The sequence below is a fragment of the Talaromyces marneffei genome, chromosome 5 (assembly GCF_009556855.1).
Source record: "Talaromyces marneffei chromosome 5, complete sequence".
NCBI classification, from domain to species: domain Eukaryota; kingdom Fungi; phylum Ascomycota; class Eurotiomycetes; order Eurotiales; family Trichocomaceae; genus Talaromyces; species Talaromyces marneffei.
The window spans coordinates 2,681,305-2,707,575 of record NC_072352.1 but is presented as its reverse complement, the minus strand read 5'-3'; the positions used below and the strand labels follow the sequence as shown (position 1 = coordinate 2,707,575).

The 26,271-nt window shown below is 47.7% G+C and overlaps 12 protein-coding genes across 12 annotated transcripts; 5 read left to right on the top strand and 7 right to left on the bottom strand.

Moving 5' to 3' along the window:
* Positions 1-380: 380 nt before the first annotated feature.
* On the bottom strand, positions 381-1,317 carry EYB26_007301 (uncharacterized protein; the record flags this gene model as incomplete). The annotated part of the gene is made up of 4 exons (XM_054266573.1): positions 381-494; positions 556-645; positions 706-1,023; positions 1,156-1,317. The coding sequence occupies 4 exons, from the start codon at positions 1,315-1,317 to the stop codon at positions 381-383; spliced, it is 684 nt and encodes a 227-aa protein (XP_054122548.1).
* A 428-nt stretch (positions 1,318-1,745) lies between these two features.
* Positions 1,746-5,327, bottom strand: EYB26_007300 (uncharacterized protein; the record flags this gene model as incomplete). Its single annotated transcript, XM_054266572.1, has 9 exons — positions 1,746-2,127; positions 2,175-2,960; positions 3,012-3,108; positions 3,157-4,603; positions 4,655-4,754; positions 4,806-4,923; positions 4,981-5,003; positions 5,058-5,073; positions 5,204-5,327. The coding sequence occupies 9 exons, from the start codon at positions 5,325-5,327 to the stop codon at positions 1,746-1,748; spliced, it is 3,093 nt and encodes a 1,030-aa protein (XP_054122547.1).
* A 1,213-nt stretch (positions 5,328-6,540) lies between these two features.
* EYB26_007299 (uncharacterized protein) lies at positions 6,541-7,137 on the bottom strand (the record flags this gene model as incomplete). The annotated part of the gene is made up of 4 exons (XM_054266571.1): positions 6,541-6,617; positions 6,699-6,853; positions 6,905-6,994; positions 7,088-7,137. 4 exons carry the CDS (start codon positions 7,135-7,137, stop codon positions 6,541-6,543), a joined length of 372 nt encoding a protein of 123 aa, XP_054122546.1.
* Positions 7,138-9,431: 2,294 nt separating this feature from the next.
* On the top strand, positions 9,432-12,131 carry EYB26_007298 (uncharacterized protein; the record flags this gene model as incomplete). Its single annotated transcript, XM_054266570.1, has 1 exon — positions 9,432-12,131. One exon carries the CDS (start codon positions 9,432-9,434, stop codon positions 12,129-12,131), a length of 2,700 nt encoding a protein of 899 aa, XP_054122545.1.
* Positions 12,132-12,250: 119 nt separating this feature from the next.
* Positions 12,251-13,593, bottom strand: EYB26_007297 (uncharacterized protein; the record flags this gene model as incomplete). Its single annotated transcript, XM_054266569.1, has 2 exons — positions 12,251-13,401; positions 13,464-13,593. 2 exons carry the CDS (start codon positions 13,591-13,593, stop codon positions 12,251-12,253), a joined length of 1,281 nt encoding a protein of 426 aa, XP_054122544.1.
* A 271-nt stretch (positions 13,594-13,864) lies between these two features.
* Positions 13,865-15,018, top strand: EYB26_007296 (uncharacterized protein; the record flags this gene model as incomplete). Its single annotated transcript, XM_054266568.1, has 2 exons — positions 13,865-14,131; positions 14,197-15,018. The coding sequence occupies 2 exons, from the start codon at positions 13,865-13,867 to the stop codon at positions 15,016-15,018; spliced, it is 1,089 nt and encodes a 362-aa protein (XP_054122543.1).
* Positions 15,019-15,125: 107 nt separating this feature from the next.
* Positions 15,126-15,596, bottom strand: EYB26_007295 (uncharacterized protein; the record flags this gene model as incomplete). Its single annotated transcript, XM_054266567.1, has 1 exon — positions 15,126-15,596. One exon carries the CDS (start codon positions 15,594-15,596, stop codon positions 15,126-15,128), a length of 471 nt encoding a protein of 156 aa, XP_054122542.1.
* Positions 15,597-15,917: 321 nt separating this feature from the next.
* On the top strand, positions 15,918-17,404 carry EYB26_007294 (uncharacterized protein; the record flags this gene model as incomplete). The annotated part of the gene is made up of 2 exons (XM_054266566.1): positions 15,918-16,046; positions 16,097-17,404. The coding sequence occupies 2 exons, from the start codon at positions 15,918-15,920 to the stop codon at positions 17,402-17,404; spliced, it is 1,437 nt and encodes a 478-aa protein (XP_054122541.1).
* Positions 17,405-18,507: 1,103 nt separating this feature from the next.
* On the bottom strand, positions 18,508-19,525 carry EYB26_007293 (uncharacterized protein; the record flags this gene model as incomplete). Its single annotated transcript, XM_054266565.1, has 3 exons — positions 18,508-18,740; positions 18,822-19,072; positions 19,137-19,525. The coding sequence occupies 3 exons, from the start codon at positions 19,523-19,525 to the stop codon at positions 18,508-18,510; spliced, it is 873 nt and encodes a 290-aa protein (XP_054122540.1).
* Positions 19,526-20,915: 1,390 nt separating this feature from the next.
* On the top strand, positions 20,916-21,844 carry EYB26_007292 (uncharacterized protein; the record flags this gene model as incomplete). The annotated part of the gene is made up of 3 exons (XM_054266564.1): positions 20,916-21,241; positions 21,311-21,552; positions 21,618-21,844. The coding sequence occupies 3 exons, from the start codon at positions 20,916-20,918 to the stop codon at positions 21,842-21,844; spliced, it is 795 nt and encodes a 264-aa protein (XP_054122539.1).
* A 774-nt stretch (positions 21,845-22,618) lies between these two features.
* On the top strand, positions 22,619-24,754 carry EYB26_007291 (uncharacterized protein; the record flags this gene model as incomplete). The annotated part of the gene is made up of 1 exon (XM_054266563.1): positions 22,619-24,754. One exon carries the CDS (start codon positions 22,619-22,621, stop codon positions 24,752-24,754), a length of 2,136 nt encoding a protein of 711 aa, XP_054122538.1.
* A 192-nt stretch (positions 24,755-24,946) lies between these two features.
* Positions 24,947-26,058, bottom strand: EYB26_007290 (uncharacterized protein; the record flags this gene model as incomplete). Its single annotated transcript, XM_054266562.1, has 3 exons — positions 24,947-25,161; positions 25,230-25,483; positions 25,553-26,058. The coding sequence occupies 3 exons, from the start codon at positions 26,056-26,058 to the stop codon at positions 24,947-24,949; spliced, it is 975 nt and encodes a 324-aa protein (XP_054122537.1).
* Between the last annotated feature and the right edge of the window lie 213 nt (positions 26,059-26,271).

Below are 26,271 nucleotides of genomic sequence, written 5' to 3'. Positions count from 1 at the left end.
CATATGGGCTTCTTTCTTTCTTTCTTTCTTTCTTCTTCTTATACTGTTTGATGATATGGGCGTTGTGTTGGTCCTGTTCACTGGACATCTCCACATTTCTGTGTATGGGATTATAATATTCTATGTTTCTAATTGTTCTTTTTTTTAATGACATAACTAAAGAATGGGATGGGCAGTTTACCTTTCTGTGGTTTCCTTTCTCATATCATCTACATATACATATACATCCACCCTACAACCAAACCCAGAGAACAAGATACAGACAAAAGAAATATGTATTTTAACAAATTCGACAGATAATAGTCTACTTCACAGAAGGGGAAAGCATTGCTTTGGTTGGTGATGACATATAATATAGGGTTGAGAGATAGAAAGGTAATTTACACGGCGTCGGTAAGAGCTTTGTTGAGACGGTTGATCTTGGAAGAGACGCTGAGGTCGATGGTGCGCTCACCAATTTCGACGATGAGGCCGCCGAGGACGTCGGGGTTGACCTTTTACCATTAGTAAGTATGTGGTACAAGCGATTTGATGGGCTGGGGAGAAGGAATGTACCTTGGTGACGACCTTGAGCTTCTTGCCCTGGCTAAACTCGGACTTGGAGACAGCCTTTTCGATGCGCTGGATGGCCTTGTTGTCGAGTTCCTTCTCATCTTTAGCCACCCCAATCCATCACACAGAGGTAAATGAAGGGGGAAGACATACCTGAGCACTAGTAATGCTCAACTCAATCTCACCCTTGTGTGCGCTGATAAGAGTCTCGAACTTCTCAATCACACCTTCCAACAATCCCAAACGGTTGTTCTCGGCGAGAGTCGCCAAAAAGTTCTTGAGGATCTCGTTCTTGTCTGCGCCTCCAGCCACGGCCTGCAATTCCTTGATGATTTGTTGCTTGTCGCTCACGCTAAGCGTAGGTGCGTTGAGGATGGGGGTGAGTTTGGGGTCCTTCTTGAAGACTTCGCCGAGTTGGGAGAGGGATTTGGCGACTGAGTCGAGGGAGGAGGTCTTTGCTGAGGCGGTGTACTATTTATATCCCTTCGTTAGTATGGGTGACATGAATCTCTTTTTTTTATTTGTTGTTTGATCGGTTGACAGCGCGCAATTGAGTCCCGCTCGCAAACAACGCTTCCCATCATTTGAAGAGAGGGAACGTACCAATGCGTTGGCATAAGTACCGTCAACACCGTACAAAGCAACAGGAGGTCGCACATCCTGCTGAGCAGCAGCAGCATACGTCCTCAATCCACCCACGGCAACGGACCGGGGAACAGCAAAGTTGCGAAGCCCAGCGCGGGCGGCGACACGAGCGGACAACATCGCGAAGAAAAAAACTCGATTGTGAAGAGTCTTTCGGAAAGGTGAATTGACCCGACAGTGATTGTCTGGCGGGGAGGTTGAGGTTCAATGGGAGAGGAAGCTGTCGTGACGGTTCGTCGTGGAGGAGAGTCCAGCACATCCGAAGTTCTTCCCAGCCAAGGACGCTTTGCTGTTTTGGGAGATCATGTGACCAAACCACCCGAAACTCGCCGTTCTCCACTTACCGGTTCCTTGACATTTTATCTCAGTATAGTCTACTCGTAGTAACTAACATGTCATGGAAGTTGAGATTAAGTCAATACTCTGTCTTATTTATTATGGCTCTTCTTATGTTAACTAATATACGAAGTAATGCCTATAGACCGTTTATACATGTATCTTTATTTGTACTTCCACCATCACCCGACGAAATCCAGTAAGGACCATACTCAATGTCCATGGGTCCCATTGGTACTCGTTCCATTGTGATCAACCCCAGTACAAAACTCATCCTCATAAGCCCCCAGCGTCGCGCTACTCCTGACACGGCTGAGTTGGTCCGCAATGTAAGCCGTGAAATTCTCTTCCATATGATCGTTCGTGCCGTTGGTAGACATGGCGTCTTCAGTTTCCTCATCTTCGGCTCCGTTGAGCCTGGACTCAAAATCGCTGTGGTTGCCGATTGAGCGAGATGTTGATGACCGACGAAGCAAGTGGCTTGGTTGGCGGCTGCCCTTGGATGGTCGACCGTGACGGCTGAAGACATCGTCAAAGTAGTGCGCTGCTGCAGTAGTGGGCGTGCGAGGGGTTTGGGGGAGACGGCAGTTCAAACTATCAATGTTAGTAAGTCGTATACATGTAACTAGAAGAGAACATACCCAGTGTCGTGAATAACCTTGGCGAGCAATCCCGTCCAACCGCACTGATGAGATGCACCCAGACCGCGACCAGTGTCGGCGTCAAAGAACTCATAGAACCAGAGATAATCTCTCCAGTGCTCATCGAAATCGAGCAAATCATTCCCGTCGTTGATGGCACGGCGTCCATCATAATCCCGGACATACAAGTGCTGCAATCGGTGCTGGAGTTCCTCAGCAACATGACCCAAATGCATGTAGTCACCAGAGCCGGTCGGACATTCAACTTTGAAAGAGTCGCCGTAGAACATGTAGAATCGCAAAAGAGACTCAATAAGCAAGAAATTGACACAGATCCAGATTGGGCCACGCCAATTGCTGTTACCACCAAACAGTCCGCTGTCAGAATCACCGGGGACGTATCCAACTGTAAACTTCTGACCATTAACATGCATGGAGAATGGGTTCTTTTCATGGTACTTAGACAATGAACGAATACCGTGATCAGACAGGAATTCTGTCTCGTCAAGCATACGTTTGAGAATCTTCTCTAGACGGTCTTTGCTGACAAGAGCGAGAAGCAAGCGATCGTCCTTACCGCGGTGGCTCATACTGGCAATGTTGCGTTCTGCGACATCGTTCTTGTTCTCAATGAACCAGTTGAGACGTCGCTTGAATGATGGGAAGAGGTTGATGATTTCGGGCTCGAGTGTAGAGGCTGCATACAGCGGAATCAGACCGACCAATGATCGGACTGGAAGTTGTTGCGACCAGGGTCCTCCGTAAGAAATGGAATCGTAGTAGAAGCTGACACGTACGTCAGTATTGAAAGCTATTTATTGATGAGGGACTTGTTACCTGTCTTCGTCGTTCCATAGAGAAGTCTCTCCGTCCTGATTCCTGAATGACATGGCATCGGAGATGAGAATGAAATGTTCGAAGAATTTCGATGCAACTGTACAACGTTAGCACAGTATCATCCTATTCTAAACAGGTGACGTACTATCTTCATATGTGCGACGGTGCTTTGCAAGCTCAAGAGCAATGTTCAACATGCTAAGACAGTAAAAAGCCATCCAGCCAGTACTATCCGCTTGCTCCAACACACCACCCGTGGGCAACGGCTCAGAGCGATTGAACAAGCCAATGTTATCAAGACCCAAGAAACCTCCTTCAAAGACGTTCTTGCCGTCGGCATCCTTGCGGTTCACCCACCAGGTGAAGTTGAGGAGTAACTTCTGGAATACACGCTCCAAAAAGTCCAGATCTTGCCGGCCGTACATCTTACGTTCAATTTTGAATGTTCTGAAAACAGCCCAGGCGTGCACTGGAGGATTGACATCACCAAAGTTCCACTCGTAAGCTGGAAGTTGTCCATTGGGGTGCATGTACCATTCTCTGGTTAATAGGTCAAGCTGCTTCTTGGCGAAATCAGGGTCAACCATGGACAATGGAATGCAATGGAACGCAGTATCCCAGGCTGCAAAGAATGGGTATTCCCATGAGTCCGGCATGGACAGGATATCATCCAGATACATATGTCTCCATTGCTGATTGCGAACGTTCTTTCGGCCAGGTGGAGGAGGAATCATGGCAGGGTCACCATTAGCCCATTGGTCCCAGATAAAGTGATAATACTGCTTGGTCCACAGCATTCCAGACAAAGCTTGCCGCTGAATGTTTCTCAAATCTTCCGCCATGGGGAGAGGGTTGATACGGTAGTAGAAGTCATCGGCTTCCGATCTCCGCTGTTCAATCACATTGTCAAGCTCCTCCTCATTGACATATTCTTCGTTCTTCCTGGAGAATCGGAATCGAACAACTGCACATTCGCCAGGGGGAACACCATCGCCTTCGTCAAAAGCGTACCAAGCTGCGAACTTGGTACCCTCGTTGTCTGGGTTGATGGCATCTTTTTCTTCATCGACAATATACCGGTGGAATGCATCCTTGACATATGGTTGTTCATTCTTCGTTCCATATAATGCCTTATTGTCGGTATCATTTTCGGTGAAGAGCATGCGGGGTTGAATATCTTCCTCGCTTCCATTGAATGACGGAGATGGAGATAGAGTAACGTAACGGTCGCCCAATGCATGATGAGAAGTCTTGATCTTGAGAGGGCTTTCCTGCTTGATGATGGGTTTCTTGGACTTGTCCTCCCAGCCCCAGGTCCATGTATTTCGGTACCAGACCTGAGGAATAATATGCAGAGGTGCGGGCTCAGGGCCTCTGTTGTATGCAATCACTCGGAAGGAAATTTCCTCTTCGTCGTTTTCCTCTTTGCCAGTTTCGATGAAGATGTCCCAGTATCTGTTTTCATTGAAGATGCCGGTATCAAGCAGTTGATATTCCCGATCTTCTCGTCCGCGGCGCGCATTCTCGTCAATCAAATCTTGGTAGGGGAACTTTTTCTGGGGGTATTTGTACAGGTATTTCATGTACGAGTGCTATTTAATCAGCCAACGGGATCATTTACACCGGGGTATGTAGCAACTCACCGAGGGTGTATTGTCAAGATGGAAATGACATTCCTTGATACTCTCACCATGGTTTCCCTGCGGGTTAGAAAGACCGAAGAGTCTTTCCTTGAGGAATTCGCTAGAAGTCCGTCAGTACTGCAGTCTTGCTCAGTGAATTTCAAGTGCTAACTCTTTTTCATTCCAAAATGAAAATGCAATGTTGAGCTGACCATGCGTATCGCAGACTCCGGCTATACCATCCTCACCCCAGCGGTAGGCTCTTGAACGGGCGTGATCGTGGGAGAAATCTGTCGGAGTATGCAATTAGCTGTGGGCAATTTCCGAAGGAGAACTCTGAGACATACGGCTCCAAGCATCACCGTTTTCACTGACACAACAAATTAGTAGGTGTTTCTTTTCTGGTAATATGTAAAATACTCACGAATAATCCTCTCGCACTGTAATTGGAAGTACAAGCGTTAGCGATCAACATCTTCACTTTGAGCTTGCCGCGATCGATTGTGTCATCGACGGCCGCTCAATTCACTCCAATTGTACGCAATCAGCAGCATCAAGGAGAAGACGTACCGGTCGCCCATTGTCGCTCAGCAACATACGGACCCCATTTCTTCCAGTACCGCTTTCTCTCGCGATCTTCCTTTAGCCTCCTCTCCTCGTCGCAGAGGTACTCGACGTCGTTGACAACGACCATGGCAGGTGGGGTAAAACGGGCAGCAAAAAGAGGGAAACGAACAGAGAAAAGCTCGAAAGAACAGCTATAAAATCACTAGGATAGTGAGATCGATAGATACAGTCTACTGATAGTAGAAAAAAGAAAAGAAAAGAAAAGAAAACGAGACTTGAGAGTAAGCCACAACCTTCAGCGGCGTTTTCGGCGTAGAGCTAGCTAACTTACGTACAGAGGAGTAGGTAAGCTGATTGATCATCAATGTTGTCATCCCCTTATCGATAACTAAGCACACCCAGTCAGCTTCCTTGGGTTTGCTTGCTCTTCTAGACCGTCTTATACACAGACAAATAACTCTTACGAGTAAGGTATCAGTTAGATATCTAGCCACGGCTTGCCCAAATCGATGTTTCCGGGCCCTTCATGCATAGATGAGGATCCTGTATCTGTACCTCGGCCTAGTTAATTGAAACCAGATTGACATCATCCCGCATGTCGCAAGTCGTTTATTGGGTGACTGACTCGAGTGACATGGATGATATCTAGTGGAGCATCTAGAGTCACTAGTAAGGATATCAATGTCAGACTGCTCTTTCAACGGCGCATCTGTAGCTGATGACCTGAAATCCTGGGGCAAGACCCTTGAATGAGCCGACTTGGATATCATGTTGCTGTAGCCCAGGCATGTACCCCGTAGCTGTGCGCTGGACATACGGGTGATATATTAAATCTGATTAGAGGGCGGGCGCCCTGAAGCGGCTGTTTTGTTGGCTGGGCTGCTACAGGCTCAACTCGTGACTGTTACGACGAGTAGATCATTGATTGAGTAATTACCATCGACCACAATTGTTAAGTAATAGCTTGCGCTGAGTTGTGATAAAGATTAATAAGTATTATGGTATCAAAATGAGCACGTAACGATAATCACCAACAAACAACATAGGAGATCAAACGAATGTCTCTTGGCCCGGCTAAAAGACAACCATGCAAATATGAATAACGAGAGGGCCTGCCCGACTCCTGTGCTCCTGCGCCATGTAAAAATGTCGGGTAATGATAATGAAGTATATCCTGATGAATAATAGAAAGAATAAGACATGCTTTGCTTCGACACTTGTTGTTGGTTGCCAATAAAAAGCCATGCTCATACCACAAGAACAATCCGGTCAGTGGTTGTTTCCACTGTACTGTCTTGTTTCAAACGTAAACGATCGAGTGCATATATTTATGCCTGTGTTCAAGCACGTGGCTTTCCGTTGCCGTCTTCCTCATGCTCATCCATGTCGTGCGAAGTGGCTGCCGAAGTATCAGAATCTGTAGCGCCTTCATCAGATTGGTGCTCATCCGAGAGAGTCGACGACGTGGGAGAAAGGGCCCGGGCCAGGTCACTCTCACCTCGGCCTTCTTGATCCGTGCCGTGGAGAGTATTGTTATCACCGTTTTTGGCCGCGGCTTTTTCAGCCTGTTCTTGCTGTAGAAGTTCTTCGGCCTCGCGAATCCGGGCTTGAAGGGCTTCAAGCTCCCGTGTTTGAATGGTCATGCGTTGTTTCCTGCCGAGCCAGTCAGCTTGAGAAATGAGGATATCGTTGCTCCAGACTTACTTGAGTTCGATAGACTGTGTCAGATCATTGACCTCATTATCGAGCATAAAAGCACTATCGAGAGCGAGTGAGAAAGCCTGAGCCATGGTGCTATAGATACAAGTCAGCAATTTCAAGTGTTTGTCGAAGGTAAGAGGGCAAAAATGACAAGATTGGGGAACATGAATAAATAAGAAGACGTACGACTGCGGGCGGCGAGGGTTGGGTTTCCACTCCTGCTCTGTGTCCGACATATTGGTATTATTTGGTAATGTTTCCGGAGAAATCCGTGGAATGTTTGGAGTATGTATATCGTCACCCAAAGGAGTAACCGAGGGAGCAACAAGAACGTGGCGTTTGATATCCCAGGAAATGAGCTCCTTTCGGATATGCCGATGACTTCTTTATATAGGCTTGTTTGCCCCTCGTTCAGAGTCAGTCGTCACGATAAGGCTGAGGTCAAGGCTTAAGTGGCCGGGGCTTAGATCTCGTAACCGGTTCTTCGGATGTTCACTTTCGGATCGATTTCGCGAAAACAGCCAGCTGAGATCGATCACCTGAGGGATTAATGCGGATAGGCTGCAGATGCGAGGTGAGCGATAGTAGGGTGTCGGAAGTCAAAATAGTCGCGACCGAGGGACATATAAAAGTTCTGAGTAAAAGGATATTGGGTATAATAGATCGAAAATAACGATGGCGCGATATAGTTCGCAGACTGAGAGCTAGCAAGAATGTGCTCCTCTCTGGGATGAAATGTTGTGAAGAGATTATTAGTGTATAGAACAGATGAAGGAGAAAGAGAAGAGGGAGAAGTAGCAAAAGCAATGGTAAAGAGTAAGTTCTGCTAAGAGTCTAGGATAGCCTAGGGTAGCGCATAGAGAAGGAGCATAAGGAGGTAAGAACGTAAGAACCCCCCCCGTAAGTTACCATGCTAGGAAGGCACAACAGCGCGATTGACACCTGATGAGCCAACCAGAAGGCCGCATTTACCTAGCTCCGTACCCAAGTAACCCAGCCTACGGGTATTTTACGGGTCTTCTCCATAGTATCCTCAATGACCGTACGTACCTACCATACGTACTACGTAGAGAGTATGCATGCATGGTGGCAGGAAAAGGGGGAGGGGCATACAATACTCCGTATTATTGTATTATGAGACGACTGCAATCTTTCGTGCATACCCGGGCCCGACAACTTACTCCTTAACTCAGTTAACTCTCGCAAAAACATACAGAGTTCTGCCGTCAGTGACGTTGTGGCGCCTGAGGGGCTCGTGCTGGGTGACTGGGTCCCTGACTCCCTAGCTCTCCTCTTTTAAGGGGTAGTAGTTAGTTATGAGCTCTGTGACTCTATGTCAGGTTACGGCTAAAGATCACAGAGTGCCGACCAACACGCTAACCTTTAGCCCACTTGGGACTAAATTACTCAATTAGTGACGGTGAGCACTGAGCACCGAGTTCGAATGGCTTCTCTCAGGAGTCTGCTCTGCCTCAGGGATTTTCTCGCTCGGTTGCAAGAGACCATGCCGAACGAATGTCGACAAATCAGACCGAATCTATCTCGCAATCCTCGGGATTTTGATCGAGTGCCAGGAGGAGCTAAATCACGAGGTGGAAAGGATTCGAGATGAACGGGAACGCACGGTGTCCACTAAACACTGTAGCAAAAGCTTGCCTTAGTTGGTGACTAGTAAAGTAGTAATACGCCTAATCGTGTTCCATACAAGATCTGTCTTGGTTCGTGCATACTTCAGTTGACTGAGTTTAGGCAAGTCTAAAACTGCGACATTTCGAATTCCCGTCTGAAGACCCATCGTCGGGGTAACTGACAAAACCATAATGTTGAGGTAACAACCCTAATTTATGCAGAGCGTGACTGGGGCATGGATCGCGGCCTCAGGCAGGAATATCTCAGGACGCGACTTGCATGTATGAGTGATATATGGCCCAACGTGTTTCTTTTCTTCAGTTTGCACTGATGCTAGAAATATTTCTGGTAGATTGGCCGTAGCAAGTGGACTTATCAGCCTTTAGAACATGAGACTAGGGCGTACAGAGTAAAAACTCCCAAGTAAGAGCGAATCACGTGACATTGAAACCGCCATTCGCTGATCGCGACTGCAATTTTTCGTTCTGTCAGGACACTCAAGACTGAACACGGCCAACCCAGTTTCATCGCATAAACCGTCAACGCCATCATACGCGTCTCTAAAACATTCCGAGTCATCAAAACTTCCCAACAATATCCCTCAATAATTTCTCCGATTTTTATTACCCCGTAAAGTCGATCTTTGCTCGCGTGATTGTGTGACCCCGACGCGGAACTCACGGTCAACGTGCCTACAGTGGCCTTCATCCCCAGCTCCGACTTCAATAATTCTAGTGCTTCAACAATTCGAGTGCGAAGCCGATGAAATCGACGCACGCTCAACACTGTTAATTATTACGGAGTCTTGATCTAGTCAATAGATCATTGTGACACTCGAACCACCCTGGCTCCCATCAGTAAAGCCTCTCTTGTGAGTGGCTACTCCGACCTGCAATGGGGGATGCCGCCGCTGTCAGCTTATACACCTTTTGAATCTCTTCTCTTCTTCCAATGTCTTGCGTCGCTAAATTCCCGTCCTACGAACTTTGCTGCTATCTCGGATACCCTGCGCAAGAATCAATTCATCAAGGAAGATGATGCCTTTGATACGAATCGATTAACTCCACAAGCTCTCGAGGAGCTTTATACAACGCTGTTACAGGAAGGAATCGACGACCCTTTGGATAAGAATGGTCTAAAAGATGGGGGCCATACCAACCCAAAGAAGCGCAAGATTATCAGCGGGGCTGGTACTTCGCAGTCCCAGGTTGCGATTATTCCAGAGCTCGTCTCGCAGCTTTATGCGCGATACAAGGATCGCGTGACAAAGGAAATTCGAGAAGAAGAGAAGAGATATAGAGATATTAGCCAGGAAATCGAAAGGCTGCAGAAGGATGCATTACAGGAACCAGCGGTACCTGCTCTGCCCGAGCAGAAAGCTCCGACTGGTCCTACAGGAGATGCTGCTGAACAAGTCAGCGACAAGATGGACCTGGATATCAAAGAGGATGCGAAACTGGTGGAAAATGCTGCTCCATCAGTTCCAAAAGCTCCAGAGCAAGGGAGAGTTGAAACACAAGTTCCTTCATCTCCAGTTGCAACAACTCCTCTTCCACCAAAGCCAGAGCTTCCGTCGCCTACACCGGATTTAAGCAAACAAAAGACGCCACAACCGACAGTACCTGCACCAAAAGCTGTACCACAACAGGCACAATCTTCGCAACCTCCACAGATTCCGACACCACAGCCGCAGCAACTATTATCCAAGCAAGCGACACCTGGAGGTCGTCTACCACCTCCTGTCACCTCGACGCCTCCTATCAAATCAGCAGTCAATGGCAAAACTCCTACATTGGCTCCACAACCTCCTGCAATGCCACAGCTGTCACCTAACATTCAAGTCAAAGTGCCGCCGCCTCCTCAAGCACAACGACCACCACAGCCTTCATCCCGTGGTGCAGCAGCTAATCGCAATCAACCTAATCTTCCTCCCGGATCAACGATTGTTTTCCAGGCACAGCAAGGGCCCAGTCAACCTGCGACGCCGACACCGCAACGTCAGGCTCACGCAAGCGGACCTGGGTTTGGCAGAGCGACCCCAGTCCCAGTCGGTTCACCAGCATTCCCACAGCTGCCACCAGGACAACAGCAATTCCAGCAATGGATTCCTCATCCTCAAGCAGGTGTCTCTCCTGCGACACCTCATGCGCCTCCGCAGTATAATAACCAACCTATGATGTCTAAACAGGGTACTTTTGTTCCACATGACGCTGCTGGAAAACCAGTACCCATTACACAACAGAGCCACGGCCCAGCTACTCCTGGTCCATTTCCTCATCCTATGCAAACTCCAATGGCGCAGGTGCATCCACAAGCAACACCTGCTACCGCTACTCCATCATTCTCCGGTCTCAAGCAACAACGGCCGCATCGTCCATCAATGGACACGGCTGGATCGCTTACGCCTTGGAAGCGTACTCCAAATTTACGCATAAATATTCCCGAAACCCCTGGGTCCCCCCCACGGCCAAGACCTGAAGATGTTAGTCCGATTAGCGAAAGGGCGCCTTCGCCAATTGAGCTTGTAGAGCCCTCTGTCAAAGAGCCACAGAAGAAACGTGGTCGAGGTAGGAAGCAGAGTGTACCACCAGACGCCGAAGCAGTATCTTCCAAGGCAAAAAATTTGACTACTACTTCTGGAATGAGGCGTGCTGGTAGTGCCGCATCCACCAGAAGCAGGGCCCGTTCGGTAGCGTCTCGAGATGAAGAATCGGCTACCGAGTTGGCGACGGCTCAGCGAAAAATCAAACATGAGGCTCCACCAACACCTGCAGGAGTAGCGGAGGACGTCGAGGTGGAAACGAGGGCTGGCACTCGGCGAAAGCTAGCTGCTGGAGAAGAAGCCCAGAGCAAGAGGGCAAAACGCAAACGTGGCGCCAGTGAAGCTTTAGAAGTCGATACGATTCAACCAACACCTTCTCGTGGAGTATCGTCTCAGCTTGTTTATTGCACTCGCAACTTCACTCGAACGGGAGCGCCCATTATGAATGATGTTGCTGCTCACAAGCATGCTTCAATTTTCTCCAAACCGTTAACCGAACGAGACGCGCCTGGGTATAAGGATTTGATTTATCGACCGCAAGACTTGAAATCAATTAGGGGAGCACTTAGTCAGGGAAACAGAGCCGTGGCTGCTGCAACCGAGGCTGCCAGTAGCAGTGCGACTGCTGAAGGGGAATCCCCGAACCCATCTGGTACACCATCAAAGCACGCTGCTTGGCTCACAAAGACACCCGAGCTCATACCTCCTAAGGCGATCGTCAACTCGTCACAACTCGAGAAAGAATTGATCCGCATGTTCGCCAATGCTATCATGTTCAACCCCGCTCCTGATTCCGAACGAGGGTTTGGACCATCTTTCCGAATGATCAGGCCTGGCAAGTCTTCTGCTACTACAAGATCTAGTTCACATGCGTGGGATCTGGATGAAGGTGGTATCAGCCGTGATACGCGGGAGATGTGTGACGATGTAGAAAAAGCAGTCACAAAGTGGCGTGCGGCAGAGCGGACGACTACGGATGAAGCGGGTAATAAGAGCATGCTTTCTTTACGAGGAAGCAGTGGCGATAGTAACTTGGATGCCATGGATGATCATAAATAGCATCTTTCAGTTTCAGACGGTCCACTATGTCTACAGCGATTAGGGTAGCCAATAATACCAGATTCTTTCTATGTTGTCTTATTCGTAATATGTTCTATATTCTATATGGTAGCCCAATATTAAACAGAGACCTGCTCCGCCCTCGTCCTCCCAAGCCCATCCTTTCCATAAAAGTCCATCGGATAAACACCCCCATTCCCTTCATCCCACCCTTTCTTCCCTCCCAACGCAACAAGAGCCTCATACGGCGTCAACAACGGCCTGGGGAACGCATACCCCCAATCAATACTCAACCGGGGGCAAGCCACTTGCACCCAACACTCCACATCCGGCATAGAAGCCAACTTCCCCGGAAAGATCTCACTCAGCAACAAATTCACAAACGGGGTGTTCTTGTCACGCAGGTGGGACTCAATTAATGACATTGTATGTGGATTCCCCTGGCGTCCCAACGATCCGAGAATTATACCCCATTTTTTGGCGCTGGAGGCGGCGTTTATGGCGTCCCGGCGCAGTGTATGCATCTCTTCATGCTCATACGTCTCTCGTGAAAGAACCCTCGAGTATGGATCGTATCTATACGCCGGGATTTTCGGGTTATGTATCATCGCCGATTCAAGATGAAACCGCCCATCACCCAAATACAACAAATAATCGACCTCTGTATCTGATAATTGGGGGGATGTGCAGCCCAATATCTCCCCCTTTGATAGCGGCATGATTTGAGGGATAATCACTTTGAAGCCTGCGCGCTCAAGGGCGGGTTTTAGTCCATGTAAGGTGGCGTTGAATTGGATTGTACCGACTGTTGCGATTGTTTTGCCAGCGACAAAGTTGCGTTCGAGCGTGGCGAGGAGGTGGGTTGTATCGATGCTGATGTCTACAAAGATATAGAGGGTTTTGATGGTTGTCACATCCACGGGTATCAAACAACTATGCGCATAATGCACCAACAAGTCGCAACCGAGTGCGCGCGCGGTGTAGTCGTCAATACAGCAGGCGCCGTACGTGACGTCGCCCATGATTAGGGTCTCGACGCCATCGCAGAATTCGGTGAGGATGTCTGATATTGTAGTTGCAAACAACAACAATCCTTCGGGGAATTGGAGGGCGACTCGTTTTGCGCCAAGGGTCCTGATGCGATGGATGGTTTTGGGGATTTCGAAGGAGTAGTTGGAGGGGAGGAGGGAGATGGCGGCAAGGATGTCCGGGTTTTCGGAGATGGAGGGGGGGATATGGTTTAGCGTTCGGGGTGGTTTGCGGGGGGTGGCTATACATCTCGTTAGATCCGAATAGGAAGATATCATTGCGGTGGGAATGTTCAAGGCTCACCTTTTTCTATGCTGGTGTCGGTGTTTGTAGAGTCAGTCTGTGCCTGCGCATCTGCTGTCCGTCTGCCGACAAATCTCTTCTTTGGCTGGCGGGTTGCGGGACGGGATGTTGTGTCGTCCATGCCGTCCATTGTGTCGTTAATATCGTGATAAAAAAGAGGTCAAAGATGAAAAGATATGGTCGTCATTGAGGTTATTCAGGAATTAGGATATAAAAAAGGTGGAGTGTAAAAAAATAAAAGGCGGGGCTCCGATGCCGAATCGATAAGGTCAGCCAACGCCGAAGTTAACCTTTTGGGTCTTCGCATTCACCATAAGTTGCCTCATTGCTCCTCCAACCACTACTTTTAGCATGCATCAACGTTTCATCCTCTAATCTGGCCAGTGAAAACTGCAGACAACATGCAGAAATTCAAACCATCTCTACGACTCACCTCCGCCTTGCGAACGGTACGTCCTTGCACCACGCCCGTTCGTCACTACGCGACCGAAGCTCGGTTAACCACGGACCACGTCCGCATCGTCGAAGTCGGTCCTCGAGATGGCCTACAGAACGAGAAGAAGTCGATATCATTGGAGACAAAGCTCGAGTTGATTACCAGACTCTCAAAAACCGGCGTTACCACAATTGAAGCTGGATCTTTTGTGCCTGCAAAATGGGTGCCGCAGGTATTCTACCTCCCTTGCCTCCCTTGCTTGGTATTTGGCTACGTACTAACAAAGAGTGTATGTAGATGGCGAGCACGTCCGAAATCCTCCAATCCCTCCTCAAAACACCACCCCAATCACAAAACCAAATTGCATACAACTACCTCGTCCCCAACATTCGCGGCCTAGAGGACCTCGTCAAAGTTATGGAAGCTGAAGGTGCAACGGCCGGATCCAGAGATGACCCAAACGCAAGCACCACCACCGAAATCTCATTGTTTGCGGCCGCAACAGAATCCTTCTCCAAGGCAAACACAAACTGCTCAATTGACGAGTCGATAGAACGAGTAAGGCCGATTGTCGCATTGGCCAAGGAAAAGGATATCAGAGTTCGTGGCTATGTGTCTGTTGCTTTGGGTTGCCCCTACGAAGGACCGGATGTTTCGCCAGGCAAAGTCTCCGAAATCACGGCGACGTTACTCGAAATGGGCGCCGATGAAGTTTCGGTTGCTGATACCACTGGCATGGGCACGGCGCCCCGCACAATGGAGCTATTGAAGGCTCTTTCTGCGGCGGGAATCGCCAATAGTGATCTTGCGCTTCATTTCCATGATACGTATGGACAGGCACTTGTCAACACAGTTGTAGGGTTGGAGCATGGAATTAGAATATTTGATAGTAGTGTCGGAGGCTTAGGCGGTTGTCCTTATTCAAAAGGTGCTACGGGTAATGTCTCCACAGAAGATCTGGTGCATACTCTGCATAGCCTGGGAATGCATACGGGTATAGATTTGGAGGAGATGTCGAGAATTGGAGCGTGGATTAGCGAGCAGCTCGGTCGCGCGAATGATAGTAGAGCCGGAAAAGCGACTCTAGCGCGTATTTCTGGGGAGAAGAGCTGTCCTTGAATGACAGAAAACTTTTCTTTTCTTTGTCTTGTGTCGAAATAATGTACATCACAAGTTTGGATCGTTTTTTTTAGTTAGTTTATACACAATCCGCTTATTCATCGAGATCAAAAATCCGTCACACGACCATTATAACTCCAATCCCCTTGATGGCCCCATCTCAAAGGCTCATTCTTCGGTCCTCCAACTTCGCCCGTCTTGGGGTTTGTGTCACCCTCAAACTCGGGCTTCATAGCCTCCCTCATATGCGGAAATAAGTCTTCTTCACCTTGTCCATTTGAACTACTCTGTGGCGACGTGGCGGCGGCTTGTGAATCGGGCGATTGGTTCACCTTGGGAGGTGTGCGAGGTGTACTAAAAGCGCCCGTTGATTCCTTTTGAAGTCTTTCGAATATTTCCTGCTCTTCTTTGGGGAGGCGTGGTGGTGCTGGACCGCTTCCGAATGGACTGCTCTTGCTGTCATCGGCTACTCGGCGGTCATACGAGGATGTGAAGGAGCGGCGTGGCGAAGAGAGGAGGACTCGTCGGTTGGTGGGCGCTATAGCGCGGGAGAGCATGTTTGGTCTGAAGATATTCATATTGACCAGAAATCAAGGCTTTGTATGTAAAATAGTGGTGTCGTTGCTGCTGTTGTTGTCACAGAGTAAATTATAAGTAGGCTAAGTGTAGACAAAGCCAAGCCGCGCTTTTTGATGTGATCACACTAATTCCTTATCGATAAGCTTTTCTTTCCCTGCCGATTTTCGGTCAGTCCGTCGAGTCATACCCCAAGCACAACGAGACATTTATTTGTGCTTCTTTCGCCAATTGACTCACACTGTCCCCTAATTTCTATATATTTGCAACTTGGTCGCCGTCTTGTATCAACTTTTCTGTTCTCATTATATATCGAAGCGAAAATGACTATTCGTGCGGCCGCGCGCCGCCTACAGTCGGTCAAAACTGTGCAACCTCTCTTCACAGCACGCTCTTTCAGCTCAACGTCGTATGTTTGTAGCTTGCCTCGAGATGAGAAAGCACGCATTCTGGTAATACCTACTACTAAAATTTCCAATCAATTGATGCTAATGTCCAGCAGAAAGAGACTTCACTGCCCACCCCCGATCCCGGCCCAGATTCTGCAACGGCCGCCTTTCTGCGAGACCGAACTCCATACATGGTGCCTACATATGTGCGTCCAACACCCGTATTCGTCAAGGGACAGGGAGTCTATCTCTGGGACATGGAGAATCGACGATTCCTCGACCTCACAGCCGGTATCGCAGTCAACTCGCTGGGTCATTGTGACCCTGAAATCGCAAAAGTGATCTCAGAGCAGTCCGAGACTTTGATCCATGCCTCGAATTTATATCATAATCCCTGGACTGGTGCGTTGAGTAAATTATTGATCGATGAAACTCTTGCGTCGGGCGGAATGCGTGATGCATCCCAAGTGTTTGTGTGCAATTCCGGAACGGAAGCCAATGAGGCTGCAATCAAATTTGCGCGTAAAGTCGGCAAGACGCGCGATGCTTCTGGCGAGAAAGTCGAGCTCGTCTCCTTCCAGGGCTCGTTCCACGGCCGTACTATGGGCGCGTTGTCTGCGACCCCCAACCCGAAGTACCAGCAGCCATTTGCGCCCATGGTTCCGGGATTCAAGTACGGCGCTTTCAATGACGTTGAGCAGTTAGAAAGTCTCATCACTGAAAAGACCTGTGGTGTTATTGTGGAGCCGATTCAGGGTGAGGGTGGCGTGAATGTTGCTACGCCGGAGTTTTTGATTGCTCTTCGCGAACGGTGTGATCAGGTCGGCGCCGTGTTGATTTTCGATGAGATTCAATGCGGCCTGTCTCGTACCGGCACGTTCTGGGCACATGGAAATCCAGCATTCACCCCCAAGGATGGCAGCAAACAGGCCGCTCACCCAGATATTTTGACAACCGCCAAGGCTCTCGGTAACGGTGTCCCTATTGGCGCTACTATCATCACAGAAAAGGTGTCGTCGGCCATCAACACAGGAGATCACGGCACCACTTTTGGTGGAAACCCACTCGTCTGCCGTGTTGCGCATCACATTGTCGAGCGATTAGCTGCATCTGAGCTCCAAAACGGTGTGGAAGTCAAATCAGCACAATTCATTGCGGGATTCAAAGCCCTACAAGAAAAATACCCCGACATCATCGCCGAGGTTCGTGGTGTGGGTTTGATTCTCGGTGTTCAGCTTTCCGAGAAATACGCTTCCAAGGCTACTGAGGTGTTGACGGCGGCACGACAGCGTGGTTTGTTGGTGATTACTGCTGGCGAGGGATGTCTACGGTTTGTGCCGGCGTTGAATATTACGGAAGAGCAGATTGAGGCTGGATTGAAGGTTTTGCGGGAGAGTTTCGAGGCTGTTTTTACCGAGTAGACTTGATCTATAGATAGACAAAAGTTTATGGTTGAGGACCTGCCGTTTATGAAAGACGTGTTTAGCGCTTGTTGATGTTATGATAGATCTATTAATGCACTACCATTTAGGAGAAGTTTATTTTATATACTTGCTGCTTCTACATGTATGATGAAGCTGTTCAAGGGGGTAACCTTTGACATTCTCCCTAGACCACTGGCAGTTTTCAAAGATGGAATATTGAGTTTTTTTCTTACCTACCTAGGTAAACTCTACCTAGGTACAGTATGATATATATTATAGAATTATACTGGTGCACGTGTGACAGCCGTACGGTAAGCTGTCGGATTGGTGGGTTTACTCCAGGTCAATCCTAAATAGTATCTTATATGGATGGAAAGGAAGAAGTGACTAGCAAGATTGTATATATTCAGTTGTTGCTCTGTCTGAATACATCAGGTTCCAAAGCCGGGTTTATATAGACATATTGGCGGGGTGATTTTGTGAGCTATCAAGAGGGGTAGACATTGGGCTGAAATCTAGGTGCCCAAATATATATCCTAAGGTCACTAGCTGGCCTTCAAGATGGAGAGTCCAGTCTTTCTGTCTCGTTGGATATCCGGATTATCTGACATAAGCTATCACCAAGGCGCCGTGGCGGAGACTCTTGGCAGAGCTGGTAGGACTGAGGAGGGTATTCCCGTCGATAGGGCTTCGAACCCTGACAGTGCCATATTGGGATTGCTCCTTGAGCGGTGCCTAGTTGGGAAAGGCCCTCACACAAGGGAAGGCATAAATATCCTTTGCTAGGCGGATAGCTTCTTTTTCTTCTTTCCTTTTCTTCTCCATGTTTGATATTGCCTGTAGACTCGGTGCACCTAGATAGCTCAATCCATGGTTTTGACCACTGTCACACACGCGGGGTTTCTACTTGACTTATATGTTCAAGATATTGAACTTTGGAAGAGGTAGACTGATAGAACCAACATATATATATATTGATGAATTCATCATGCATTCAAACAAGGCTTTCGCCTGACCAGGAATATCTTGTAGAACGTCATTACATCCAGTAGCTTTGTCTCGGAGGAATCTCCAAATGTGGAACGGAACCATGTCACTACTCAGTCGACGGCAACCTCAATTGGAGGGTTCTTGATGAACTCAGATGCGCTGCTGTTTACGAGCTGGTTGATACCTGCTTTGGCGTTGCTCTCAAAGAGAGCATTGTTGAACAAGCCATCCGACTGTACATATTCAAAGTGAATATCCACATTCTGGCCAGAGCTCTTGTCGCCCTTCTTTTTGCTGTAATTGCTCAAGGTCTGGCCCACTTTGAAATAAATCGTTCTGATATCTGAATATATTGAAAAAAAAGGACGGACATTAGCTGATCTGTCTTTTATTAAGAAGCAAGTCGCAAATAAAAAGATCTTACATGGTCGCCATGTCTTCGCCACATCATCCTGTTGGTAAAGTGTAATCAAGACGAAGAAGGTCAAACTGTCAGAAGTATCTGAAGATCTCACAATGAGATCTTTGATGTTTGTTAGGAAGTTTTCCAGTTTAAGTATGATGCTATCTGGCAAATTCAACCCCTGGGTGAAGTGCTTCACAAGCGCATTATGGAAGTCTTCTTTTTTTTCCACAAATCTCTTCTGCTGTGTTTGTATACCAACACTCGAAATCCTGAGACCACACATCAGTGCATGTTGGGGTAGCAGATATGGAATTTGACAATCCCAATACATACCATGGCGCGTTGTTTGCCAGGTGATTGACAACCTTGGCCTTGTAGACGGACTTCTTGGTCTCATCGTTGGAAGGAAGTTCTTTTGAGGCAACTTTGGATGCGACTGCAGCGTTGGCCTTGACAGTCATGAATTGGCTGCTAAGGTTGACGTTGGCGCTGAGCGCGTCGAGCTGGGGCGCAAGCTCAGCGGAGGTTTTCCGATTGAAGTTGATATAATAGACAGTTTCCAGTGTGTTGCCTCCCGAGGGATCAGCTCCCTCTGTCATAAGAGCTCCATCCAGAGATTCAGGGTCAGCTAGGGAGGCAAGTGACTGAGCAAAGTCTTCGCTTTCATCTGGGGTGACCACTGGGAGACCAGCCTTTTGGTAGATGGTATTTGCTTCAGCCATGATACAAGTAAAAGAAAAAAAGGATAGTTTTTGTAGTTGTCTCAAAAGTAAATATGTCTCTGCGATGTCTTTGATTTACGACACGTTTGTCAGAGGGAAGACGAGGTCTATTTATGCTATTCTTTTACGTAGGGAGATTTGAAAGAACTCGCAGGGTCAGCCATACCTAGGCAACTTGACAGGCGTGTAGCCCTAAGATCCAGCAAGAGGCGGATCGATACCTCCATGAATGAATGACCCGCCCACATCACACAGAAACTGAGGTCGAATCTGTGCTGAATAGTTCTCTTCTGATCGGTTTAGTCCAATAGTTATCAAGCATTTGCATTCCGTGCCAATCCTGCAGTAGTTTTGCTCATGGGGCGAACTAATGTACGCAGGCCCGAGAGTTCATGGGGCATTGCTCGGCTATACTTCCAAAGATTTGCGGTGGACATCTACTCCGTAGTCAAGCATGAACTGACGTCTACATACTACGTAGTAGTATGTCGAGTGTAACTCTGGAGAAATTCCTTGTAACAGAACACTCTATACGGCGAGGTCTAACGGACTTCTTACACACAATCGGACTAGTCAATTAGCCAGAGCCATTGGTTTTCAAACCCGCAGGATTGGACTGCCGTTTGCTTAACTGACATCGCGGATAGTTCGTCGCTAAAAAATGCTTGACTATGTTTAGAGTACATACACTACCGCACGGAACCCCACACTACCGTATGTAACGGGGCGGGCCAGTTTAGTGTCTGTGGTGTTGCATAAGGGGACGTGCTACGGAGTAGCGTCTCGGTTCTTCAACCTCTTCTTCAGCAATCATACCTACTGCAAGGTCACCCGACCCGCGTCTCTAATATGCAACTTCTGGACTTCAGCTCACGTCGACCTCCTTGGCTGCAGGTACCGGCGCTGCACCACGCAGTAACTTGCCGTCCGTGGTATGCACATTCTCGGCTGTGAGGTCCTAGATTTCAAAATGTAGACTCTCGACTTCGTTCTTACGATATTCATCTGTTCATCTGCAAGTCCGTGACTGCGGGACTGTCCTCTCGAGCCCCGGTTGAATGAGTACAAGAGCAGCTGATCGATTGTGGATGGTTCTGGCCCTGGGCTGAAATATCCGAACTACGTACCTAGTAGGCCACTGCACGAGGACGGCCAAAACTAATGATGAGGAGAAACACTACTGCATTTGAGAAGGACCGGAATCGACTTCAGGGATTTAGGAAGAAAGACAAAGTCGGGATCTGACAAGGGAAGCACCGTATTGCTGACCAGTTGCAGGCTATTTAATTTCAAGTGTCCAGCCTGTCTTGACTCTCAAGCAGTATACCCTTCCCCAAGTCATACTCACACATTACACATATTCTCTTCAATCCATACTAGCAGTCTCAAAATGAGTGATTCAATTTTCTCTGGGCTCATGTCAGGCAATGCGGAAACATCAAAAACAGCTTTGGAGTCCACTCGGGATTTGGACGTCGCAAACATTTTATATGTGCAAAATATCCCAAACGTGCCTGATAGCCACAAGACAGCTCTTTATGCCAATGTGAAGAGCATCACTACGTGGGTGGCCTGGGAATTGACAAGGGTCGAAGGACAGGTCAAAGCCAAGGTAGATGACAAAAAGCTGCCGAGCGACGATTCTGTTGCATCCAAGTCAAAGAGAACCGCCTACCGTGCTAAGGTTGTTGACAACTATAGAGGCCAGTCGCCATGGTAGGCAAGCATATGCATGGCTCTTATTTTTTTGCATTTGAACTGGTGTTGATCCGTTGCTTCTTGTAGGCTGTCGAATGTTACGGTTTCTACGCAAACTACCAAAGTCACGGCAACCGAAGATAAGATCAGCCTCACTGTTCTTCATGCCCTGCTCGGCATTGTAAAAGTGTCTCAGAACCCACAGCTTTCGAACGTTGTCAAGGCTCTAGGACTGGGTTTTGCTGCCGGAACAGGAAACAATGTACAGCCCTATGTCTGGTACATTATTGACCATCAGCTAGATCCGGTGCGCCGGACCCTTGAGGCTGGTAAGTTCTTCTCCTTCTTAGTCCAAAAGTCATTGAATAACTAATATGGTGGATTGTCCCTGTAGTAATCAAAACATTTACTTTTAGTGTCACGATCACTGAAGCCGCGGCGTCCACAAATGCTGTATCGGCTTCCAAGGAAAAGACTTATGAAGCATCTATCAACTATTCCCACTCGGCGGTTCAGTTCAACTTTGGTCTTTGGAATAGCAATGCACCACAGGATGATGAGCAATTGGCCCTGGGCAAGGAACTGCTTTCACAAAAGCAGCTCAATCTATTGGAGATTTAGTAGCAGTTAGCTAGGCATTTACAGGATGCTCTTGAAGAATCTATGATCTTATTCTCCTCCGATTCTGACTTGACCCCCATTAAACCGAATTTAATTGTAATGGTGATGGTCTGATTTCGTAAATAGGAATCCCAATTATGCTTCATATGAATTACTGTCCAAGCAAAAAAAAAAATCTCAATGGCCCCATTCGAATTCGTAATAAGTATCCACAAAGTTTTCCGTCAACAGCGGATGGGTCAGATACTTGAATAACACGGTGTTTATACCCGAGGTCTTGCAGGTACCTAGTCCACCTGGCGAAAATCTAGAACTCAATAATGATCATAGCGCCGGCCTAATCAGAGTGGAGACAAGCCGTGTGAACACTGAAGATAAATAGCTTCCTACACTTCGTCGTATACGGAGTACGTACACCCGATCCACAAAGGATATAACTAGTGACTACGCAGGAGAGTTGCTTCAGGCTAGGTCTCAGCCAGCCCATCATTCTGCACAGCTTCCTTTTTCTTTATTTCCGAAGCATAGTGGCAAAAATCACCTGAAATTGAGAGAATGGTCATAAGATCATATTTTGCCTAAGTATGTGTAGTCTTAGAGCGTGGCGTATGCATTCTAAAATGGTTACCTTTGTATTTTATAGATCTCCCAATCCGTACCACACTCATTGGATACCTACGTACACCCTTCGTATCTTTCTCTTTCCAACATTGAACGTATGTCGACTGGTACCAGGAAATTCCTCATTCTTGCTTCACTAATTAGATACCCACAATGTCCAATTCAATCGTTATCAACGGTCGTAGCGTGGCTCTGAGCCACGATCTTGATTCTTCGAGCACAAACTACATCATCCTGCGCACCAAAGGGGAGCCGCTGAGAAAATCCCAAAAAGCGAAGCTGAAAGAGTTGGGTGTCACCGTTTATGAGTTTGTAGGCGACGAAAGCGATCAAGTCTATCTCTGCGGATTCAAAGAAGACTCCTTGGAGCAGATCAACAACCTGGATTTTGTTGACTACGTTGGCATATATGCGGACGACTTTGTTGTACCGGAAGAGTTGCAGGCGGATGCTCATGCTGCGACAGTGAATGTGGATGTTCTGTTGCAGCGTGACGTGGACGAAGTCTCTGAAGAATTGATTGAAAAAATTGCTGAAGCGGCTGGTGTGAATCCAGAAGACATCATCTTGGAAGACGGTGGAATACAGATCGAAGTCGAGGCTGATAAGCTGGAGAAGATTGCGGCGCTAGACGAAGTTCGCGTCCTTCATACCATCAATGAACCTGTCTTGTTTAACAATGTAGCCCGCCGTATCTTGAATTTTGGTGACGATGATCGGGATGTTGATGATGCAGCAACGGCTCAAAATACCGTGTATACAGGCAAAGGTCAGATTGTATGCGTGGCAGATACAGGCCTGGACAAAGGTAGCAATACAGATGTTCACGAAGCGTTCTCTGGCCGAATCAAGCATCTCTTCGCCTGGGGTCGTGCCGAGAGTGACCTTGCTGATGATCTCGACGGTCATGGCACTCATGTATGCGGGTCAGTTTTGGGCAAAGGAATGCACAATTCTCAGGGTTTGGTTCAAGGAACGGCGCCAGCGGCCGACTTGATCGTACAATCGCTGTTCAGCGGATTTAATGCGTTGAATCAAGCCCGTTTGGGAGGTATTCCCAAGACCAACTTGGTTCCACTATTTGATCAGGCCTACCAGGCTGGCGCTCGAGTGCATACAAATTCATGGGGCTCCCCGTTGCCCGCGACAAAGATCCAGCGGCCGTACGACGGCAGAGCAGAAAGCATTGATCTCTTCGTCTGGGAGCACCAGGACATGACCATTCTGTTCGCAGCTGGTAATGATGGTCAAGACGCCGATTTAGAGGGAAAATTGGATGGAACAGTTAATCCTCAGTCATTGGGCGCTGAAGCATCGGCAAAGAACTGTATTACCGTTGGAGCAACGGAAAACTATCGGCCTGACCTCACGTCAGGAGACGAAAATCGTCCATACACATATGGTGGTTTCTGGTCCAAGCGCTTTGCCATGAATCCGCTTCGTGATGATCACATGGCAAACAACTCAGAAGGATTAGCCGCATTCAGCAGTCGTGGACCAACGACAGAAGGAAGACTAAAGCCAGATATTGTGGCGCCTGGTACAGCAATTCTTTCCGCACGGTCTCAGAGACAAAAGTTCTCGGCCAGAGTCGATCAGACGGGGAAATCTGGAGACAATAAGTACATGTATTTATCTGGAACGAGCATGGCCACCCCGCTTGTAGCTGGGTGTTGTGCCGTTCTTCGTGAAGCGCTTCTGGCAAATGGTTATCGTGATGAACGACCGGACGGAGTCAAGAATCCCACGGGATCGTTGATCAAGGCGCTTTTGATCAATGGAGCGGTTCCTATCAAGGGGCAATATATGCCGGAGGGTGCCAACGAGGCACATAACTCGCACTCTGGGTTTGGAAGAGTCGACCTTGCTGGATCATTACCAATGCTCAATGGCGCATACTCGGGATATGGCGTTGGTGTTGCTGATGAAGATGACAAGGCTCCATTCATGCTGGAAATCCCAGTACCAGAGCTCAAAGACAAAAAGACCACAGCTCAGATTGGGAAACCACAGTGGACCTTCAAAATTACCCTCGTATATGCAGACTTGCCGGGAGGTAAGCTCCAAAATGATCTTAACCTGACCGTGATTCTCGATGGGTACGAATACCATGGGAACCAACCCAACTGCAAATTTTCCGTTGGCTCAATGGAAGCTTTTGATCGCCATAATAACATTGAACAAGTTGTTCTGCCAATAGTCTCCAATGAAACAATCCGGATTATAGTCAAACCTTTCCGTTTTATGAGTGACTCCGTGCCTTTTGCGTACGCCTGGAGGTTTATTTGATATTGTTAAAGAGATTTGTGATAGCTGTGTTATTTAAAGTCATTTTATATTTTTGCCCAATGCTCTCTTAGAACTGACTAATCCTACAAGGAACTTTTGCATCTAGTTTTATGAGGATTTATAGCCGATCTCAAATTCCAGTATGATCATAAAGTATTGTCCATAACTTGTGTGCTAAGTGGAATATCAAACTTATATGTTGATTGTCCGTTGATTGATGAAAGCTTCCGTAGCTCTCCTTGTCTCATCATTTAGGGTAATCGAATGACTTCTCCAACCCTCCAGATCAAACTCTGCGTCATACTGAACGAAACACACCTCGCATTGAACCCATCGGCTGCTCGAGTTCTTGCCTTCTTGAACATCGTAAAACGCCTCACCGATCGTGAAGCATATCATACGAATGCCTTTTATTATGAAATTAGTTTGCATTCTCTCTTGTCACACTCGCTGATAACTATGGAAAACCACGTACTTGAAACTATACTGTCAGTTTGGCTTTTGTACTCATATTTCTCAGCCAGCACCATTTTCAAGTCTTTGTAGTCGACCGTAGAGGCGCTCGCAGTTAAAACAATCCCTTGTAGCACGGGTTCTAAAGCATTTCTAGACATTTCATCAAGCTGGTGGAATGTTTCCATGGCCATGTTCATGATATTGTCATGAAGCTCGTGAAAGCGACAGGTGATGCCTTTCTCAATTCTGGTGGGTTCTCGCGTAGAACGCAGCCTTTTACTTGGTCAGTTTTAAGCTTAGAACTGAATTGTTTGGTTCACCAGAAACAATATGGAAACATACCAGGAGATTTGTGGTAAATCCATCATTGCGATTGTCACAAAAAGCCCACTTTGGGCTAGTTTGTTGAATGGACTGTCATCAGTTGGTAATATCTGGAAGACGTTGGCCCACCATTTGAGACTAGCCCAGCACTTAAAATCCATTATTGCTTGTTGATGTTGCTGGAGTGACTCCCGTTGGGATTCAGTCATGTCCCTATTTGCTGGAAAATTCACATACCAAACTGGAGGAAAATCTTTAGAGATGTCGTGTGCTCGTCCCACGACTTGCCCAATAACCGTGGGCTGGGGTTGAATTGAAGAAAGGCCCTGGAACAATTCACTGCTCGCGGCGTTGGCAAGAATTGCCCCCGAAGCTGCTTCAAAAAGATCAACGGCACCTTGTAAAACCCCGAAATTCGAGGTCGTTGTCGCGTCGTCCACTTCATTGACGAGATCCGGAACTTGACTTAGAGCCCCTAGTACCACTATCTCGTGGGCTTCCGGTGCGATTGAGGAATGAGACATTTTAGATAATCCGAATGGATGAGGAAGTATACAGTAAGGCAAGCTATCAAATCTGATACGGCTAATGTCAAAGCTGAGGCTGATGACTCTTGGTCTTGAGGGATTTATCTTTCTTGTAGGTGCATGCGCAACACTAGAGTATTTAGGGGGACACTTATACGCGTGAAAACATTGCATGCCAAAGACTTGCCTATTTCAGCCTGTTAGGGCACA